The sequence below is a fragment of the Phocoena sinus genome, chromosome 20 (genome assembly GCF_008692025.1).
Source record: "Phocoena sinus isolate mPhoSin1 chromosome 20, mPhoSin1.pri, whole genome shotgun sequence".
Classification (NCBI taxonomy): domain Eukaryota; kingdom Metazoa; phylum Chordata; class Mammalia; order Artiodactyla; family Phocoenidae; genus Phocoena; species Phocoena sinus.
Window position 1 is genome coordinate 8,932,947 of NC_045782.1, and position 20,218 is coordinate 8,953,164.

A 20,218-nucleotide genomic window follows, 5' to 3' on the forward strand; every position below is an offset into this window, starting at 1 on the left:
GCTACCCACAGATGGCAGACAACACTTCAACTGTATAAATCGTCTTTAATTGAGAAAGCATGGAGTGGAGACTGGTCCCCTGGGAGCAGAGCCTTTTTGGGTACCTAACACCCAGCTGAGGTAAAGCAAGTTCTATTCAGTTAGAAGCTGGAGGGGTGTATGAGGTCTAGAGACCAAGAGGCCCTCACCCTCCTTGGCCTGACCTGTAGGGGAGAAGGGTGGGACTTATTGCTGAATTGGTGTCTCCTCACTTGAGGGGGTTCAAAGCTATGTCCCATTTGTCTTTTTTATTCTAGACCCATTACGCTAAAGACCTCAGCTTTAAAGGGGACCTGGAAGGAATTCCTGCTGAGGTAGCTAAGTGTTCATGTCCCCCCAACCCAGGCACAGGTCCAGTCATGCCATGGTTCTGGCCACTTTCCCATCCTAGCTGCCCTTCTATGAGCCAGGGATTCCTTCCAAAACTCCTCTGCCCTTCCTCAGCCTCTGTTCCCTGGCAGGACCCCAGCTAAGTTGCAGGAGCTAGAAACTACATGTAAAAATTAAGGTTAGCATTCTATAGGAAGAATAAGATTTTTGGAAAATTGTCTAGGGAAAACAAGAAGTTCTGGACTTAGTTCTTTGTGAATCATAACTGGGTCCTTTCCAGAGCTCCTGCTTAACAGGTATCACTAGAGAAAGTGGAAGCGTGGGTCTAGAACTCTTACTCTAGAGCAATAACATGCCTATATAGGCTCTAGTTCCATCCTAGAGGGAAGGGCTGAGAGTCGTGGTCTATGTCCTAGAGCTGAGATTCAGAAGGAAGTATGGCTCTGTATGTGTCTAGAACACCACGCTCTAGAATTGGGTGTCTCTGGGGTAAGAAAGTTAAACCTGTGGTGATCTGAGACTGGCCCAATTCAGGCCAAGACCAACAGCTGGACAGGGCCCAAATCCAGCCTCTCTCTAATTGGAAACCAGGGGTCCATCTGGGTGAAGGACAGAAGCCTGATGGATCCAGAACAGAGCCTGGCAGCATGCCTGTGTTCCAGCACAGACCCTGGGTGCAGAAATGGCCCTGGCTGGGGTGCCTGGTGTTCCAGAGCCTGTCTGGAACAAGGCAAAAGGTGGAGTAGCGAAAGAAGGAAACTAATCCTGAGCTGCAGTGGACCTATAAGTCTATGGCTTGGTGGCCATGAAAAGGGCAAAGGGCTCCAGGAACTGGCTGAGCCCGGGGTGGGGAAGATTTATGCCCTGGTTTTGTCAGTTTTGGAACCCCCCCGCACCATCTCGGGAAAAGGCTTTGGAGGGTGTGAGTGTGGAAGGAAAGAAGTGATCAGCCAGGACCATTTTCAGACATCCCTCTCTCTGACCCCTTTCCCGGGCCCAAGGATCTAAGGGTCTCAGCAGCCCCGGAAGTCATGGCCGGCCCCTAGGCTCCCTCAGGGTAGAGCACCTGGTGGGACATGGCTGCTCAGGGCATGAGTGTGGCAGCAGGGGTGAGAGCAGGGCCAGAAGCAGGGCTGGGAGACAGGCTGTGGTGGTGGCTAGCGCAGGGAGCCTCCAGTCTGGGGACTACATGGCAGGGGGCAGGGTGACTGGAAGGGGAGGTCTCAGGGACACTGTGGAGAGAAGGCTCCCGGTACACAGCCACTATGAAGGGGAGAGAGAAGAGCAGGAAGGAGAGTTAGGCACCAAGAGAGCTCTGAAAGGGCTCCCTTCCCCTACACTCCTCCTCTGGGAACCCACAGAAGGAGAGCTTCCCAAACCTCCAAAGGCCAAAGCCTTCCTGGCTTGACCTGTCATAGCATGTGTCCTCTTAAAACACTTATAGCCCCTTAGCTGTGTGTCACTAAATGTCCATGTCTAGGTCAATACCGTCCCATGTGGTCCACTTCTTCCCTGGGGGTCCATACTCACCCTCCAGGAGCTTGGGCACAAAGTGGGCAGCTGCCTTGGTCTTCTTGACTCGATTTCCCTTCATGACCCGGCCCTCCTTGTCCAGGCCCAGGTACCAGGCCCGGCCAGAACGACGCTGGCGATAGAGAGCAGAGGCGTACAGGACATAGTAATTCTCAAAGACGCACTCCTTAAAGCGACACTCAGCTGTGAAATGTGGCTAAGGAGACAAAGACCCAGAAAGGCACACACGGACAGAAAGACAAGAAGACACATCACTGAACAGAAGGGAGCCCTGGGAAGAACAAGGCAGGATATAATCCATACGTTTGAGACTGGGAGAGCCAACTTCTGAGTCCCCGCAGGAACTGGGAGAAAGGGAGGATGAGGAAGAGTCTGGTGGCCCCCCGAGGGCCGGGACCTAGACTTCTAGGGGCCTGGGATAAGAAGAAAACTTCTCTCTGCTCTACTCCCACCCTCTCACCATCCAGGGCACCTGGAGGGAGTTTCTGCTTGGAGGAGTTCCTGAATCCTTCCCCAGCATCCTGAATGACTCTGGGGAAGTGAGTAATAATGAGGTCTAGAGGAGGTTGGAGAAGACACAGGGGTCCTAAAAGGTTGAAAGAGTTGGACATTCAAAGAGCCTGGGGGTATTTAGGAGGCTATTCGAGGAGAAGGGATTGGAGGGACGCTAGAGGAGGTGCTTGGGAGCGGGCAGTGAGGACAGGCAAGAGCTGGAGGGAGAGGAAGCCCTGAGCTGCAAAATATCTGTAGTTGGGAAGGCTGTAGCTAGGGGAGTCCCCTGACTCCAGGCCACTCTGCCCCCTTGTCTCACCGAGCTGTAGAGCAGCCCCTCAGCGTTCATGGCCACGTAGTGACCCAGCTTGGCACTCTGGATGGTGACTACACGGAGCCCCACAGGGATCAGGTTGAAGTGGGCTGGGGGTGGAGAGAAGGGGTATCAGTACCCCAAGTCTCCAATCCCCATCCAAGCCCCTCCTCAATTCTGGTCCCAGTTCTACTTCTTCCTTTGTGGGGTCAAAGAGCCAGACTGAAAACAACAGAACCTGAAGCCACAATAGGACTGTCATCTCCTATGCCTGCGCTCCCCCTTCCCACCCAGCAGCTGGCTTCCCCTCTCACTGAAAGAGCTGGTGTCCTCTGGGGTGCCCTGGATGCTCCCATCGGGATTCGCCTGGAGGTAGAAACCCTGGCGGCAGAACAGTTTGGTGACGATGCCTTTGAGCTGAGGCTCTGGAGAGAGAGACATTCATCTTGGAACATGACATCTCTGTTCCCAGAAACATTGCTACACTTGGCGGGATCAGAGGAGAGAAAGAAAGGAGGATGGAGGGAAGGAAGAGGGTCCCAGGGCCCCAGCTCCCTGACCCTCTAAGCAAGCTCTCTCCCACCTCTCTGTGACTCCAGAGGAAGCTTGGGTGTGGGTCCCTTCTGCTTCCTCTAACCAGCTTTCAGTTTAATTGATTGAAATGTATTTAAAGGCTTAATTCCTACTCTACAGCTCAACCAGAATGGGGGGAGGGGAGAAGAAGGAAGAGGAAGGGGAGAGATACATGGAAACGCAGAGGACAAAGGGAGACAGGCAGAGCTGCTGAAGGGGCAGTGTGTTTGCGAATGTGGGGGGCATTAAGGTGACCCCAGGGTAGGGGCGCCCCCTCAGGAGTGGGGGTGGGACTGGGCCTGACGCTGACTCAGCACCTGCTGCTGCGGCTGCCGCTCGCTTCGCGCGGGCCTCGCCTTGGCCCACCGCCGGCCTGTCTGACACCCATCTGTCTGTCTGTCTGTCTGTCTGCTGGCTCGCGGGGGCCCAGCCCTCCCTGAGGCTCAGCCTCTCCCCTTCAGCCAGGTAACCCGCCTGGGATGGGGGATATTCGGTACTAAACCAAGGAAATGGGGGAGGGGGCCAGGGAGCTGGTGAGGCAGGCTGACTCACGTGGGGGCTGGGTCCCACTCAAAGGGTGGGCTGCGGACCGTACCACTGCGGAGGGCCGGCGGCGGGGGGAGGAGGACGCCAGCGGGGGGTGGGGGGGTCTCCCCCTAGGGGAGCTGAGAGCGGACGGGAGCGAGGCCAGAGGGACTTCCCGCCTGTCGCACCTGGACGGGGACCACACGCTAACCCTCACAACTCTCCTCCCCCGGCGCTTGCGGCCGAGTTCCCGGTACCCCCTCGTAGATGGTACGACCCCCAGTCTCCGTGCGGGTATCCAGCCGTTTAGTGTGTCTGAGTTCCTCGCGGCAGAGGGTCCCCTGAGCCCGTGGGACCCGATTTCTGAGTCGCGTAGGCGGTCATGGGGGAGTGCCCAGCTCCCTTCTTGAAGTGCAGGTCACGGGAGGAGGGCGCACAGAGGGGCGGACTGGCGAGGTAGCTGCAAGGACACCCGGGGGAGAGCTGGGGAGATTGGTACCGAGCCAGGCAAGCTCGGCGAGGAGGAACGGATCCAAGGCTCGGAGGAGCGGGAGAACCGGGGCGGGGGCGGGGTTGCCGGAGCCGCAGAAACCCTCGGGGTGACCCAGGCGTCCGGAACCCCCAGGCCCCTCCACTCGGCATTGAAAGAATCGCGAGAGACGGCACGTAGGCAGAGGATGGTGGGGGTGGGGACTCCTGTGTTGGGAGGGGGGCCGAGTGGGAGCTGCCAGGCTTCGGGGCACCAGGCTTAACCCCTCAAGGCTTCCCCTTGCCCTCGAAAGCAAGGAGACTCGGGGTTACGGGCGAGAGAGAAGGGAAACTGAGGCATCGTCTGGCCGAGAGTTTGTGGTCCAGGCCCACCCCATTTCACTTTCGGGGAGCCCCCGTCAGTCGGGCCCCGCTCTTCCGAGTCCCTGGCCTCAACCACCCAGGCAGAGAGACCCCCGGCCCGGAGACCCCGCCCCAGCCACTCACCCGGGCAGCGGTCCGGCCGCGCGGGCCGCCCCCCGCACAGTCGCACCTTGGACAGCAGGATGAGGAGCTGCTTCTGGCAAAGGGACTTGGTGCCGCGGGGACACACGCGCCGCTGCGCCGACACGGGCCGGCTGCCCCCGGGCTCGTGGACCTCCCGCTTCTGCCGGATCAGGCTGCTGGCCAGTGCCGCCATGGCGCCCCGGGAGGAGACACCCCAAAACCGGCAGGCTCCCGGAGCGCGCTGCCCCCCCCCCCCCCGGAGAAGCCCGCTAGCTCACCAGGACATGCTCTTGACTCTCCGGTCCGACTCACCGCCTCACCCACGGGACCTGAGGATAAGCCCTAGACGACCCCCACCCCAGGCACCAGCTCCCACCCTTGGGCCTCGTGGTAGCTTCGCCAGACCCAGCAGCCTATGTACCTCTCAGTTGACTCAACCCTCGACCTTTGCTCCCCACAGAAAACTCCCCCTTCTCTGATCTGCAAGGTCCCTGTCCCCCACTAACACTATCCCAAAGCCAAGACCCTCAAATTTTCCAGGATGTGGTTCCAATATCCCCAGGCACCTTTCCACCCTATTTCCGGGCCCTGCACTCCTGCCAAAGCCACTCTTGTAATTTTAAGGGTGTGGGTCCTTAGCTTTGGGGATATTAGCTCACCCCACCCCTGATGGGGTGTTGCCAGTGTCTAGGAAGAACCCAACCTTGGTGTCTTTTCCTTTGCCACCCTCTAAGTGAAGAATCCTCCACTTTTTTTCACTGAAATCCCCAAAAAACTATGCCTTGAAATATCCAGACTGTCGCCAATCAGCAAGAAGAGGTTCCCAGACCCTGTCTCTGGACGATACCGCTTTTTACCAAGTCACCCCCATTTCTAGTGGCACAGCATTCCAGCTGCTGAGCCCCTTTCCTCACCTTGTTACCATACACTCCTTTTGAAGTCACCTCCAAATCCGCCCTTCCTAGTGGTTACACCAGGTGGTTGTCTGGAGGGCCCTCTGTCACCTCGGAATAAGGAGCATAGGTTTTTGGCTTTTTTGTTTTTTTCTGGCAGCCCCTAATTTCCTCGGGGACAGCTGGTGCTGTTTAGATCCCACGCCCTCCAATCCAACCAGCCCCCCGAGAGAGGAGTGCACCCACGTTTTCACGGGTCCCCAAATGTGAACAGACCCGCTGTAAGTCAGAGCGCATCAGAGCTTTCTGCGACAGGGCTTCCTTGTCCTCCCCAGGACTGCCTATAGCACCCCCTCTTCCTTCCCCGACGCCCCTCAACCTGTCCTGTCTTGTCGATCCGGGGTCGGCTGGCGCTGGCTCCGGTTCCAGGCTCCTCCCTCCCTGTACCCCGCAAGCGGAGCTTCCCCCCACGCCCGGCTAGGCGTCCCGGACCCCAGGAAGGATTGAGGGTGTCTCCGCAGAGCGCCCTGGTCTGGCGAAGTGAGCACTGGGCCTGGCGGCTGGGCCAAGCGGAGCGGCGGCAGCGGCGGCAGCGGTAGCGGCTGTGGGAAGCTGAGGCGGCGGCGGCGACAGCGGCTCCCCTCTCCTCCGAGAGCCGGCCCGGGGGCGGGGCAGGGGGCGGAGACGCCGGGAAAGAGTGGCGGGGGTGAAGCTGGGCGGGAGGAACCCCGGGGTTCCTTGGAGGCAGGGAGTGGCGAAGGTCTTAGAGACAGGCGGAGCCGAGGCAAGGCCGCATGTCTCGGGGTTCAGAGAAGGAGGGACAAGGAGGCGACTCCACTGAATGGAACTCTGGATGGGGGGAGAGGTTGGGCTTAGATAGATGGAATGGCGGATGCCCCGAGAATGGAGAAAGGGACCCTATTGCCCGGGATGGAGGACAGAACTGGATGAGGAAGGTGGGGGGAATAACTGAAGAGATAGCGGTGGTGGTGAGGTCTAGCCTGGGGTGAAATCCGGCCTCCTTAATGTCTCTGCTTTTGTGTGAGACAAACTGTCAGTCCCTGGTCTCCATACCTCTCTCCTTTACACGTTTTTTCAGCAAATACATTACCCCCATCCCTATTGACTCCTAAGAGAAAAGACCATAAGAACTGGCGGGAGATGGATGCCAGACGCTGCACCGGAGTGGGAGGGGGGCTGGCCACAGATTTGGAAAGTGGGGAGGCCAGAATGGAACGACCTGTGCCAGGGATAGGGCGGGAGGAGGGTAGGAGGAAGCGGAGGAACCGGCGAGGAGGCCTTCTAGAATGGGCTCTTCAGGCCCAAAGCGCTCAGCAGACTGTCTCCCAGGTGAGGGGAGAGCAGTCCCCTCCACATCCCGCTGGCCAACAGAAGCACATTCGAGGTTAGTAGGAACAGCGTCTTTAATGGGCCCCGCCTCCCACGCCGGCTAAGCCGCCCCCCTTGCGTGCAGCCTTGGCCTCTTCCACAGCGGCGCGCAGGGCGCGGGCAGGGTCCCTGCGAAGCAGGGCCAACGCCCCGAGCAGCGAAGCGGCGCCGTCCCCCGCACGGAGCTTTTGGCCACTCAGAAAATAGTGGGGCAGCGTCCCGGCCTCGAGCACCCGGCCCAGCTCATCCAGCAGCCCGAGGCAGCAGGCGCCCGCATTCTCGGGTCGCGCCAGATAGAGCGCGGGCAGCCGCTCGCACGCCCAGTAGAGCAACGTCCGCAGGAGGTAGGGCGCCGCGACCCTAGTCCCGGCCACCAGCGGGCGCAGCAGCGCCTGGGCCGCCGCGTGCGCTTGCAGCAGGGGAACGGGTATGCGCGCCTTGAGCGCCAGCTCTTGGCGGGCGAAGCAGAGCTGCCAGCCGGAGGCGTCCGGCCGCTCTGTGCCGCCGCCGCCGGGCACCAGGTAGAAGGAAGACGACTCCGAGGCCAGCGGGCCGGCCCACGAGTGGCTCCGAGCCCCCTGGGGCCAGCCGGCCACGGACACCACGGGGATCAAGTCGAAAAGCAGGAGGCGGCGCGGGGGCCCGGGCGTAGCCACGAGGATGGTGGTGACCCCCGCGTGGCGGGCTGCGTGGACCAAGCGCGGGGCACCCGGGACCGGAAACAGGGACTCAGCGACCGCAGCCAGTGAAGCAAAGAACCAGGCAGCCACCTGGGCGGGGCACAATGTGGGCCATGCCTCCGGAGCCTCCGACGGCTGTGGCACTGGGCTAACTTCGGCTGCTTTGGTGACGTCACCATTCGTTTTTTTCAGTGGTGAGGGAAAGTCAACATCGGTTACGTCTTGTTGAGGCAACTCTGGCACTGAAACATTACTAGGTGAGTTTTCCAAAGACTCGTGTGCCTCAGGATCAGTGACGTCACCGTGTAGCTGGTCCACGGAGATTTGCGGATCCTTGGGAGTTTCTTTGCTTTGGGCTGGGTGGATCGAATCACGTCCTCCTGGGACTGGGGGTCCTAGGCAATCCTGCCATGCCTCCCGGACCGAGGTTCCGCGTACCTGCTCTGGGAGGAAGAGCCATGCGTAACAGGATCCCACGTCCAGTTGCAGCTCCTGCCCAGTGCCATCTAGCGAAAGCACGGGCACCAGCAGTGTGAAGCCGGCGTCGTAGTGAGGTCCCCGAGCGTAGGGACCTAGAGGCGCAGGCCCCAGATCCAGGGAGCCCTCGCGAATCCCGCCACGAAGCAGCAAGAGCTCTGCCTGAGGAGGAAAGCGAGGGTCCCGGCGGTGAACGAGACCTAAGGAAAGAGAAGGGATCGTAAAGGCGTGATCCAGAGCCGGGGCGGGGTGAGGCGGAGCTGAGAGCTGCAAGTTCCCGAAGGCTAGGAGGGTTACTTACCAAGCAAAGAGAAAACAAAGTCCTTGGCCTGGAGGAGATCTGGTCCTGGCTTGGGACCTTCACTCCAGCTCGCCTGCACACCCAGCTCCTGGATCAGCTGGGTTAGTTCTTGCAGCTGCGCCCCAGAGCAGAAGTCGATGTCCGTGAGCGGCCGGGCTGGGGCTGGGGGCGGTGGGCCCCACCAGGGAGCACTCCCCCAGACCGCGGAAGCCATATGGCTCTGTCGTTTGGGGGCTAGGAAATACACAGACGGGAGGAAGCCGAGACGGGCCGTTCCTTTTGCTGCGGAAAACTGGCCCCCGTTCTTTTCTCTTCCAGAGGCCAAGAGGGTTCCCAAGACACAGTCCGCCAATGGGTCTGCAGACGAAGGGCCCTAAATTTAGTCTTGAAAGAGAACAAATAAATACCTCCTCCGTCCTTGCCCTTTTCTCATATGCTGGTCCCCGCCCCCATGGAATGGTTCACCTGACTCAGCAGGTAGAAAGTAGCTGTTTGGCCCCTCCTAAGGAATGCAATAGCCTCCTTCGCTGCCCCTTGTCTACGTCCCCTTACCTCTTTTTCAGAAGAGGCTAGTGGCTTGCGGCTTCCCTCTTAGGGTTAGCTACAAAGGCTGGGAAGAGAATGGATAGGAAGATTCAACAGGTAACTTCTTCCTGCTGCCTGCAAGGTCACGCCCCTAAACTATAACCACGCCCCTTTCTGGAGACTGTCGGGGTGGTTCCGGACCAGCCCGGCCTCCAGTCAGAGTTCAGTCACTCCTTTCGCTCTGCAGAAATCTCGCGGCTATCCTGGGAGTTGTAGTTTGTCTTCAAAGCTACCAGGGCGTTGGGGCCACGCCCCCACATCCTTTCCTGTTCCGTTGAAGTAGTGCCTGATGGAAGTTGTAGTTTCTATGGAGATAAACTATTCTGTGTCTTTATGATAAACTATTCTGTGTCTTTACAAGGCCAGGTCAACCGCACAAACACTCCTTGGGGTTAAGACAGAGGCCTAATAGGATGGATCTGAATAGCAAACAATAATGAGGGACATACACTAAGGCATGCGGAGAAATAGAGGACTCTACATCTCACTTGGGAGTAGAGGAGCCCTGGTCATTTAAATCTAGAAGGGTTCTTGCATGCAATTATAACTTCATTTTAGAGATGAGACTGCAAGCCTAGAAAGGTTGCACATGACTTGTCCAAGGTCAGAGCTGAGCCACAGAGGTGTTGGAAATGGGCTCTCCAGCTGGGATGTATCTCCTTGGAATCGGTGGTGGTAATGTTAGACAAGAACACACCGATAGTGTGCATGTAGTGACCCAGGGATGGACATCTGACTCAGGGAAGGGACATATTAGTGTTGCCCACCCCAGACACACAAGTCGTGGCAGGGAAAACACTTTGGAATCTCGCAGCTTATGTGTGTATACAGAAGAGTTATCAGGACTGAAAATCAAGTCCAGAGGAAACTCCAGCTGAGCTAGGGGAAGGCAATGAAAAATTATCAGGGGAAGGAAATGGCTTTCAGCGACCAGTGCTATCATGGACACAGCTTACGTCCAGGATGAAACTAGGAGCCAGAATAATAGGACAGAAAGATAGGACACCAGAGACACGCTCACAGATTAGACCAATGCATACTGGACCAGGAATTCTAACATTCCTTTTTCCCAGGGGTCTGTCTCCACAGTGAACTAGGCCTAAGTCCATGGGCAAGAAAATTAAGTGGAGACACCTCGAAAAATTGAGAGGCCTATGAAGGAGGGGACCCTCAGAATCCAGGGCTCAATTTGGGGGAGCCTAAAACACAAGGTTTCCTAGTCACTGACAAAGAGAGGTCTTCTCCCTCAGTAAGCAAGAGCCCCAAACACAGCCTAGAACGGGGGAGGCAAGTTTCCATACATCTGGTCGTGACCCAAGAGACCAGATGAGGAAAACTGAAGCCTGGGCTCTTTCTCACAGTCTGGGGAAATCAGGCATTGGGTGTCCATCCCCACATCTTACCTCCTCCCCAGAGGGTGGCTTCTGAGCCACCCTAAAAAGAACTAAGTTCTCTGGGCTCTGGGTGAGCTTTAAGATGCTGGGGGTGGGCGACAGGGAAAGGAAAATTGCTCTAAACTCTAAAGCACTGCTCTCCAATAGCATTTTCCATGATGATTCAAATATTCTAAATCTGTGCCGTCCAATACAGTAGCCACTAGCTCCATGTGCCTACTGAGCATTTAGAAGGTCGTGGCACTGAGGAACAGAATTTTTTTTTTGGCCAAGCCGTGAAGCTTGCGGGGTCTGAGTTCCCCGACCAGGGATTGAACCCCAGCCACAGCAGGGAAAGAGCCAAGTCCCAACAACTGGACCGCCAGGGAACAGAACTGGATGCCAGGGAAATTCTGTTCCCTGAGGAAGAGAATTTTTAACTTAATTTTTAACAGAATTAATTTTCCTTAATTTTAACTAATTTACATTCTAATAGGCATTTGGCTAGTGGCTACTGTAATTGACAATGCAGCTCTAGGGCCTTGGGGATAACGGATTTAGCTAGACAGCGATGGAAGGAAAGCAGGGATAGTTTAGGTCCTCATCAGGCCCTGTGGGATGGGGCTGGGGTGAATGTCCTCAAACAACCACAGAACACTTCTCTTGTCTCTTTATTCCTCATGCATGTCTGTCCCCTCTTTTTCTAAAGTGCTCATCACACACTGATATCCCCACTCCTTGATGGTCTCCGGTGAGTTGTTGGACGTCTCTCGGTGAAGGCGCCTGGGAGACAGAGCTTCGCACTTGTCCCTGCCTGCTCTGAACTGTCTCTGGCGGGCGTCAAAGACCACATGCCCTAGCCAGGTGCCTGACGCAGGACAGTAGGGCTTCCAGCTGGTTTTGGGATGCATAGACATCTGGCGATAGTTCTGGCAGGCTGGAGGAACTGTATCCATGGGCTGGTACACCCAGTCTTGGCTGCCTGCTCACCGGGAGGGTGATTGCAGCTCAATCAGTACAGGTACCTCTGAGAAGGTTTGCAGGTCATTGTAGGCCACCTGAGCCTTGGGAGAGCAGGAGTTCTGACTGGGTGGGACAGAAGTCCATGGTATGTGCTGCCCCGCATCCTCCTTTCGACGAACTGCCTCAGATATAAATGACTTTCGGGTCTGATGTGGGCCCAAAACGTGGACAGAGTCAGTTCCTAGAGGGTTCCTGTGGAGGCCAGGATTTGGGATAAGGCATGAGTTGTTATGGAGGCCTGATCTCTTGGATAAGCCAGAGTCTTCAGTAAGGGCTGGACCCTTATGGGGGCCAGGATCTCGATTAATTCCTGAATGCTGTGTAAGCTAGGGTTATGGGTATGTTCTGAGCCCCTGTGAATTCCAGCATCTTGGGTAAGGCCTGGAAGCTTGTGGAGGCCTGGATCTTGAGCAAGGCCTGGGTTCTTGGGGGAGGCCTGGGTTTGGGGTAAGGCCTGGGTTTCTGGAAACTCTGCAGACTTTGGAAGGGCCTGGGGTCCTTGGGAGGACAGAGCCTTGGTTGAGGCCTCGACTCTCATGAAGTTCAGGGGGTTGGGCCTGGCTTGGGGTTTGGGAAGTAGTGGATAACTGGGGAGGGATGGGGCCCTGGGAAGAGAGGACAGACTGAGGAGACTTGGAGGTTGGGGGAAAGGTGGGGGGTTGTATTAAGGTGGAGGGCTTCTGGTGGTTGCTATGTTGATGAAGGACCCATGATCTGGGAGAAACAAGAGGCAGATAAAGAGTGCATGGTGGAGGCATGGTGCATGGTGAGCTCTGGGCACTGGTTCGAGAATGGAAGCAAGGTTGAGAAGGTGCAGCATCCTTGGAGTACAGGAATTTGGGGTAGACTGGAGTCTGGGGGTCCGTGTTTCTCTTCTCAGACCTGCAAGGAAGGAAGCTGCAGTAAGGGAAGGTCTTGGACTATACAAATTTGTCTTTGGCATCATTTGAGATCTTCCATTCCATATTCCCCAACTCCAGGTAACCCAGTATGGATCCTGTGGAGGGCTTAGCACTGTCCCCACTACGTTGCTTGAGTGTTTGTTCAGCTGTACCAGAGCTCACCAGACCATGCCCCTCTTGGGGCCTGGAGAGGGTACCCAAGTCCTTTCTGGAATACCCAGAGTTCTGAGGGGGACACACATGGAATAAGTTCTGCTTTACCCTGCGGTCATCGTAGACCACATGGCTGGAGGAGAGGCCTCGGCTGAAGGCAGACAAGGTAGAGGGAATAGAATCTAGGATGGGGGTAGGGGTGGTGGAAGGGACTGGAGTGGTCGTCAGGGCCATGACCAGCGCTGGGACAGAGGTTGTGTCAGAGGTCGGGACAGGGGCTGGTGTAGGGGCTAGGGCAGGAGTAGTAGCAGGGGCAGAAGTTGGGGGAGGGACTGGGGCAGAAGTTGGGGGAGGGACAAGAGTGTTGGCATGGGTATAGGTCAGATGAGCATGGGTCAGGGTGCAGACAGATATGTGGCCCAGGGACTGGGCTGAGGCATGTGAGGGGGCCTGGACTTGGGCCTGGGCTGGGGTATGGGCTGAGGTATGCTCAGGGCCCTGGACCTGGGCAGGGCTGTGCTCAGGGGTGAGGGCTGGGGAGGGGGTCTGGGCCTGGGGGGGGTGTGCTCAGGGGGGTGGAATGTGGAGCAAGTCTGGGCCTGAGGTGGGGCGTGCTCAGAGGGGTGGGTAGAGGAGAAGGTCTGGGCTTTGGCAGGAGTGTTCCCAGTGGGGTGCACTAGGGAGAAGGCCTGGGCCTGGGCGGAAGTGTGCTCATGGGCGTGGCCTCGGGAGCAGGTCTCGGAGTGGGGGAGGTGTGCTCAGTGGGGAGGGCTGAGGAGAAGGTCTGGGCCTTGGCAGGTGCATGCGTAGGGGACTGAACTGGGGGCGGGTCTGGGCCCGGGCTGGGGCCTGGGCTGGGTCAGAGTCTGGGGTCTTAGTCTTGCTCTCTTGGGGCAGGCGGAGTGGAACCACGTCCACCTTGCTCATCCTGCGGAGCTTGGAAGATGTCTCTTACCTGGAGTAAAAGTTGGCTTGGGACTTTAAGGCCGTGACCGGAGGGGCCTCCCCAGCTCCCACTACCCGCTCCTTCCACAGTCCCCGTGGAGCCTCCGTGGAAGCCCCAGTCCGTCCACACTGAGGCGGCATCCAGCAGCACTTAGAAGCATTCTCGTCATTTGTGTCTGGTATCCAGGAGTTTGGGTGGTGGTTTGGGTGCCCAAGCAGGAAGCTTGGGCGATGGCGGAAGCGGGAAGAAACTCTTGAGCACAGGTTCTTGGGATCCACGGAGCAGCGCATGCGCGTGCGACGGCTGCCTGCACGGCTGGCTTGCTTGTCTGCGGGGAAAGGCGAGATGGGTCAGGGCCTGGCTTCCTGAGGGGCTGAGAATCAAGGCAGAGATAGAAGAAAGGGGACAGGCCCACATCCCCTGAGCCCACGCTGGCGCCCACTCACCTTTGGGGAAAATACGTTTGAAAAGTGCCCGCAAGAATCTCTTCAGATGCCTCCAGAGCTGAGGGAAGAAGGGGAGGGGGGAGGCCGGGAGCAGGGTGAGCCCTGAAATCCAACCCTTGTCCGGCCACACCCCAGCAGCCCTCCCACCTCAGCCCCTTCAAGGCCCCAGGGCTCCCCCAACTCCGCTGCCCAGATCCTGCCCTGACCATAGTCACCACGTTCATCCCCAAGTTGAGGAAGATGAATCTGATCAGGAGCAAAAGCATTGAGTCTCCTAGCTCCTGGCATTTCCTGGGGATGGTGCCAGAGCACAGCTCGGCTCGGCGGAGGGCTCGCTCACCCATGGCCGGGGGTCCAAGGACTGCCTGGGTCCCCTGGCCTCCACATAGTCACTGGGAGCCAGACTGGGTCATGATGGGGCAGGTGGTGAGGTCACAGTGAGGGAGGGGGACGAAAAGGAGGGCCCAGGGTGGCATTCCCCTGGTAACCAGGGTCAGGTAAGCTGAGCCTGGACAGTCAAACAGGGCCCGTAGGCCGGCACACCTCCCCTCGAGCGGTCACTCATTCGCTCACCGCCCGGTCACTCACTTGTTCGAATGACACATTCCGTCTCTTGGCCCCTCTTGAGACTAGGAAGACCTCGGCCTCAGAGGCCTGCTGAAGGCCTGGCTGGAGTCCAGAGCCTCAGCCTTCTTCATGCCCTTCACTGGGCCTGGAGCTGGACCTGCCCAGATGTGGAACCTCCCAGTTTGGAAGCAGCTACTTGTATGAGGCTCTTTGGGGACAGGGACAGCTGAGACACAGAGGAGGTGCCCAGAGACCAGGGGTTTGGAGTCTGCAGCTGCAGATGTACTTAGTGCATGGTATAGGACCAGGAGGGGCCTGCTGGCAGGACTGTGGCCACTAAACCAAGGGGACCCTCAGGCCAAGAAGGGGACACTGGCTTCTTATTGCAGGAAGCCAAGGGCAGGGGCCCAGGCTGGCAGAAGGAGTGGCGCTTCCAAGCCACAGACCACCAGTGTTTCCTGGACTCTGGCGCTCTTTATTCCTCTCTCCATGCCCTGCCGCCCCCCCGCCCCCGCTCCCATTTGCTGCTGGTCAGTTCATTTCCCCAGTCTGGCTCCCATGCAGAGAGGGCCTCGAGGCCGAGGTGGAAGGTAGCAGCGAGTTGGCCCGCGCTTGGCTCTCCTGCGGTTGCCGCTTCCGCTCCAGGCTGTCATACACCTGGTAGTTGGCATTGCCCCCCGGGTTCCGCCTGAGTGGCATGAAGGTGGGCGGGGGTGGAGGGTGCTCGGTAGCCTGGACGTCGGGCAGGGGCTGGGAGGGGCGGAGGAGCAGTGCTGAGCTGGGAGCCGGGGCCCGCTGGTACGAGGCCTCGGCTAGCACCGTGAGGGAGGCGGACGTGGCCAGAGGGCGCCGCACGGGCAGCATCTCGGCCCATTCGGCCGCCCGGCGCCGCACCTCGTGGGGATCCCGGGAGTAGTTCAAGTGTCCCGTGGAGGGGTGCGGGCTGCGCTTGGGCTGGTTGTGAGCACAGCTGGGGAGGCTCCGTCCGTGGGCCGGGGGGGAGTTGCGCTGCCAGGCTTCGGGCCGGCAGCCCCGAGGCACCAGAGCGGATGGAGGCTCAGAGCCCTCCAGACCACGCCACCGTTGATCCCAGGAGTCATACGGGAGCTGGCCCCTTGAGGGGTAAGTGCTGTGCCTCCCAGGGACCCACGAGGGGTTAGGGGGCAGCCGTCGGAGAGGTGGTGGAGACGAGGTCCACTGGTCAGCCTCCACGTTGCCCCAGATGCGGGATGGTGAGCAGGGGGCCCCGAAGGACTGCAGCCTTAGCTCGGACTTGGCCTCCACACGCCTAGCCATGCGGCGCAGCTCGGGTGACAGGTAGAGACAGGGTGGTGGTAGGCTGGCCAGGATCCCACCCTGGCAGGCCCAGAGGCCCACGTTGGAGGGCAAGCCCATCTGCTGGTAGAGCCCGCCCCAGCACCCCCACGAGTACTTGGGTGAAGGAAAGATCCTCCTCCTCCTCCAGGTAGGAGTCCGGGTCCTCCCGATCAGAGGAGGGCATCGGCCGCAGCTGTGACATCCCGTGGCTGCGATGCGGCCTACGGAAGCCTGAGCGGCTGTAGGGGAATTGTCTGCGGTTCTTTGGCCTCCGCTGGTGGCTGCAGGGGCGGCGGCTGCAGCTGCGGCTACGGTTGCCGAGATGATGGTAGGAGGACAGGGAGTAGCAAGAGGGGCGGGCCATCTTCACTTCCACAGGGTCCAGGATGCAGTGGGTGTGGACATCTTCTTGGGCCTTGGCTGGAGGACGTTTGGGGGAACTTTCACAAGCCTGCGAGATTTCATCTGGGGGAGGCGAGAGTCCGTGAGGGTAGGGCAACTGTCAGAAGAGTTCAGGGTTGGGAACCTGGGGGCCTGGGTTTCTAGGGCCCTGGGAGTGGCGGGGGCGGGGTACCCCCTACCTGTCTTCCGTACTTACTTTTCTGATTAATCCAATAGATGGTCTTGTCTAAGGCATTCTGGAGCCCATGCCACACCTGGGGTGGGGTGGGGTGGGGTGGGTGAAAATGAAGGCCAGGCTCTCTACCCTCACCCCCACTCCCAGCCAAGACCGTTCCTGCAGACGGAGGTGCAGGCTGCAGCTGGTTCCCACCCTCAGCCCTCTTCACCCCTGCTGGTGGTCCCCAACCATCGCTGACCATAGTTGCCATGCTGATCCCAATGCTGACAAGAACGACAAGGCCCAGCAGCAGGAGTAGGAAGTCCTCCGCATTCTGGGTACTTTCTTGGTATTGATGGCAGCACCCCAGGTTTTCATACCAGAGCCGGTTTTCCATGGTGGCGTGTCCTAGGGCCACCTGGGCCGCGGGCCGCCCCACCACCACCACCGGCCCTGACCCACAGTGCACTCATGCCAGGACCTGCGAACACCCACCAACAGGTGAGGGAGCATGGTCATAATGAGACACGTTGCAGGGAGTCACAATGCTGAGGTGGCCAAGCTTTCATCCACTCAGCTGGCCCTTTATGTGGCCATCTCTACCCTCGGCTCCCACTGCATGGAGCCTAGTCCCCAGAGTTCAGTCTGTCCTTCTGTCTCCATGGGGCCTTGCTTAACTTGATTTGCAAGCAGGGTTGCTACAGATGAGAGACAGTCTTCATAGGGACTGAATCATGCATAAAGGATTTCCTCCATTTCATTGTTCGAGACATTATGGCAGCTTATGTAGCCTGTTGTGATTCCCCACTCACGCCTGCTTGGGGCCAGCAGCGAGGGTGACTAGATGGATGAGTGACAGTAAGAGTCCCCTCTGGGGTCGCCCCACTGCACCATCCCCTCCTTGTCCTGCCCATTTCCCTGTCATAACCCCTCTAGTACCCACCGTACCCACCCCTTCCGGCCGGGGGTTGCAGCCTTAGGTGTTGGTGGTCACTGAGCCCACTGGCCCCTTCGCTTCAGAGCAAGGGTTTGCCACCTTTGCCAGAGACCACCCCCAACCATGGTTTCTCTCCTTCCTAACCAACTGCCCTCCCACTGAGCCAACCCTCCGAGTTGAAAAACGGTTAGCTGCTGTCTTGAGAAAACCACATGAAATTCACAAAGCACAAAATAGATGTAATTGTGATATGACAAAAGGAATCTACTATTATAAACCGGGTTCATTGCTGGGGTCTGTGAAAGTGGTACCTGGGGAACCTCAAGTCATTTTGTTTGTACAGTGAACATCTCAACAGATATAGAGGAACAGGGAATTCCCAGGAGGTCCAGTGATTAGGACTCCACGCTTTCATTGCTGACGGCCCCAGTTCAATCTCTGGTTGGGGCACTAAGATCCTGCAAACCACACTGCATGGCCAAAAAGGAAAAAAAGAAAGAAAGAAATAGAAAGAGCCAGTGGGCATTTTCCATCAAGACTCCAAACACATAGCAGGTGCTCAATATAGACCCACTTAATGGAATCAGCTTAAGATGATCGATAACGTTAGTCAAATGAAAATGAACAGAGAAGCGGGGTGATTCATAAAAGGCCTATCTGCTCATATTCCAGGAACCCATCTGGTATGGAAGGTGAGGTCTAGTCCCTTCGACCTGGCTCCTTGTTCCCAGGTTGTGTGCGTGTGTGTGATCCCAAGTGTCTAGAAGTAGGTAGGGCCTGGGTTTCCCTGCTGTCCAGTGGATGCAATTTCCTGATGAGTTTACATGGGAAACTGAGGAAGGTGGGAGGAGACTCTGCCGGGCCAGTAGCAGTGGGAATCTACCTGTGGGAGCAGGGGGACGGAGCGTCTGAGGCCACGAAGTTGATCCTTGGTGTCTGTGTGACCATGAATAAGTCACTTGGCGTCTCTGAGCCTCGGTCTCCTCATTTGTGACGTGGAAGTGCTAATCAGAGGAGTGAGGTCACAAGGGCTGTGTGGACGCAGCCCTTGAGAGTGTCCTCAATATTTTATCCTCCGCTCCAAGCCTTCTCGAGTATACAGGAGCTTTGGGTTCTGACTGGGGAACTGTGAGGGCCTGGGTACCCTCACTCTCAGCCATCCCTCCCCAAAGGAAACAGGGCTTCAGAGGGACCACACCTCACCTGTAGTTACAGCCTAAACCAGGGCTCTGGTAGGAGGCGGACCTCTGAGAGACTGAGGCCAGTACTGCCTGGGGATCTGGAATGGGATTTGGGGGGCTTCCCTGGGCACTAAAGAACAGAGTAGAGGCAGGTGGGAGCCTTGGAACCAAGAAGGGCCTGCGGAAGGGCTGAGGACAGGGCCTGGTGAGGCCAAGAGGTTGATGAGGGTCCTCAGGGCTCTCTAGGCCCTGTTGCCAGGGAGATCATTTCCTTAGCAACCAGGCTTCTGGGTGTTGTGTGGGCCCTGGCACCCCCCACACCACCACAAACCACCTCCTCTCTTCTTTTTATTCTTCTTCCAGTCACCTCTCTGTCAAGGAACGGTATACCCAGGCCTTTCCCGTCCCCTCAGCCGTGCTGGATCCAGAGACCAGGGGGTAACAGTGGGACAGGGCCTCCACCTCCCTGGTCAGCTCCCGCAGCCGCCCCCTCACGTCTCTGGCATTATAGGCTACGTGCCCTGAGGAGTGGCGCTGGGGGATGTCTGGGATGTGGGCCGGGCCCAGGATGGGTGGCTGGGCTGGCGAGCACTGCTCCTGTTCTGCTTGGGGCACCCCCCCAACCGTTCTTGTGGCTCAGGGCCTGAGGGCTGTGGGGCGGGGGTTCACAGGGTACGCGTAGGCCTCTAGGCCCAGCTCTGACTGCATCTCTCTTTTGAGCGGCCTTCCCTCTGCAGTTTGCTGGAAGCGGATGGTCTGGGTAGGTGGCTCCACGGCAGCCTGGGCCCAGGGAGTCCAGAACCCCTGGGTGGACTGAAAGCCTTCCCAGTCCTTGGGGCAATCCCAGTTGTGGGAGCAGATTGTTGTGTGCTGACGTGGGGTCTTCTCGTCATCGCTGTCAGTGTCAGGAGCCCAGGCTACGTGGCGGTGGGCGCAGCGTGCTGAAGAGTCTCGATGGCGACAGTGGCGAGTGGGTGGGGGGAACACGGTCATTTTCACAGGGTCCATGGTGCACCGAAGGTCGACTGCAGGGGCGCTCTGCTTCGGGGGCTGGGTCTGCTTCCCAGGTGAGCATAACTCAGAAGCTTCTGTGGATCGGGGACAGGTGAGAGGCTGGTGGGGAGCCTGGCTTCTCCAGGGTTGGAGAGGCAGGGTGCAGGAAGAGAATCTGCATAGTTACGGTGTCTGAGCAGGGAGAGCGGGAGGGGGAGGGGCCAACTTAAGGTCAGGGCTAGAACACCTGGTTTCTGCCTTTCCTATTCCCCAACCTCCCCATCCTCCACTTACCTTTCTCACAAATAACACGAAACACTTGGTGTAAGAAGCCACGGAGTCTGCGCCAGAGCTAGGTGGGGGAGGACACAGTGACTCCAGGCAGGCCCCCGCCACCCGGCCTGCCCCCGCAGCCATCCTGCCAGCACCCTCCCACCCGGCCCCACCCTGATCAGTGTCACCGTATTGACGCCAGTGTTAACGCAGATGATGAGGTCCAGCAGCGACAGGATGGAGTTGCCCAGGTCCTGGCAGTTGTTGGTGCTGGGGCTGTGACACAAGGCCCACCCGGGCCGGGGCCACTCAGCCATGGCCATGGGGGTCCCTAGGCCCCCAACCTACTGTGCCCACAGTACCACCGGCCGCCTTCCTGTCCCAGAGGCTCCTGGGGGTAAGCAGGTCACAGTGATGTGGGGCTCTCCCTCAAAATGTGCCAA

The 20,218-nt window shown here is 58.3% G+C and overlaps 5 protein-coding genes across 6 annotated transcripts; all 5 read right to left on the bottom strand.

Moving 5' to 3' along the window:
- Positions 1 to 49: 49 nt before the first annotated feature.
- Positions 50 to 6,296, bottom strand: FGF11 (fibroblast growth factor 11). The gene is made up of 5 exons (XM_032616142.1): positions 4,781 to 6,296; positions 3,022 to 3,132; positions 2,714 to 2,817; positions 1,900 to 2,098; positions 50 to 1,632 (listed from the first exon to the last, which is right to left on the bottom strand). The coding sequence occupies exons 1-5, from the start codon at positions 4,971 to 4,973 to the stop codon at positions 1,454 to 1,456; spliced, it is 786 nt and encodes a 261-aa protein (XP_032472033.1). The 5' UTR covers positions 4,974 to 6,296; the 3' UTR covers positions 50 to 1,453.
- A 785-nt stretch (positions 6,297 to 7,081) lies between these two features.
- On the bottom strand, positions 7,082 to 9,282 carry TMEM102 (transmembrane protein 102). 2 transcript variants are annotated; one of them, XM_032616120.1, is made up of 3 exons: positions 9,073 to 9,282; positions 8,521 to 8,904; positions 7,082 to 8,419 (listed from the first exon to the last, which is right to left on the bottom strand). In XM_032616120.1, exons 2-3 carry the CDS (start codon positions 8,732 to 8,734, stop codon positions 7,098 to 7,100), a joined length of 1,536 nt encoding a protein of 511 aa, XP_032472011.1. In that variant the 5' UTR covers positions 8,735 to 8,904; positions 9,073 to 9,282; the 3' UTR covers positions 7,082 to 7,097. The 2 variants fall into 2 exon arrangements, with proteins under 2 accessions (XP_032472011.1, XP_032472010.1); XM_032616119.1 differs by having other exon boundaries at positions 7,087 to 8,419; positions 8,521 to 8,877.
- A 1,561-nt stretch (positions 9,283 to 10,843) lies between these two features.
- SPEM3 (SPEM family member 3) lies at positions 10,844 to 15,046 on the bottom strand. The gene is given in 7 exon segments (XM_032616244.1): positions 10,844 to 11,229; positions 11,231 to 11,817; positions 11,820 to 11,976; positions 11,978 to 12,798; positions 13,270 to 13,830; positions 13,949 to 14,006; positions 14,155 to 15,046. Coding segments are annotated over 7 exon segments (2,358 nt in total). The 5' UTR covers positions 14,293 to 15,046; the 3' UTR covers positions 10,844 to 11,193.
- SPEM2 (SPEM family member 2) lies at positions 15,047 to 16,788 on the bottom strand. The gene is given in 4 exon segments (XM_032616125.1): positions 15,047 to 15,962; positions 15,964 to 16,297; positions 16,431 to 16,488; positions 16,651 to 16,788. Coding segments are annotated over 4 exon segments (1,446 nt in total).
- Positions 16,789 to 18,855: 2,067 nt separating this feature from the next.
- Positions 18,856 to 20,098, bottom strand: SPEM1 (spermatid maturation 1). The gene is given in 5 exon segments (XM_032616140.1): positions 18,856 to 19,131; positions 19,133 to 19,175; positions 19,178 to 19,597; positions 19,797 to 19,854; positions 19,949 to 20,098. Coding segments are annotated over 5 exon segments (930 nt in total). The 3' UTR covers positions 18,856 to 18,872.
- Positions 20,099 to 20,218: the final 120 nt, after the last annotated feature.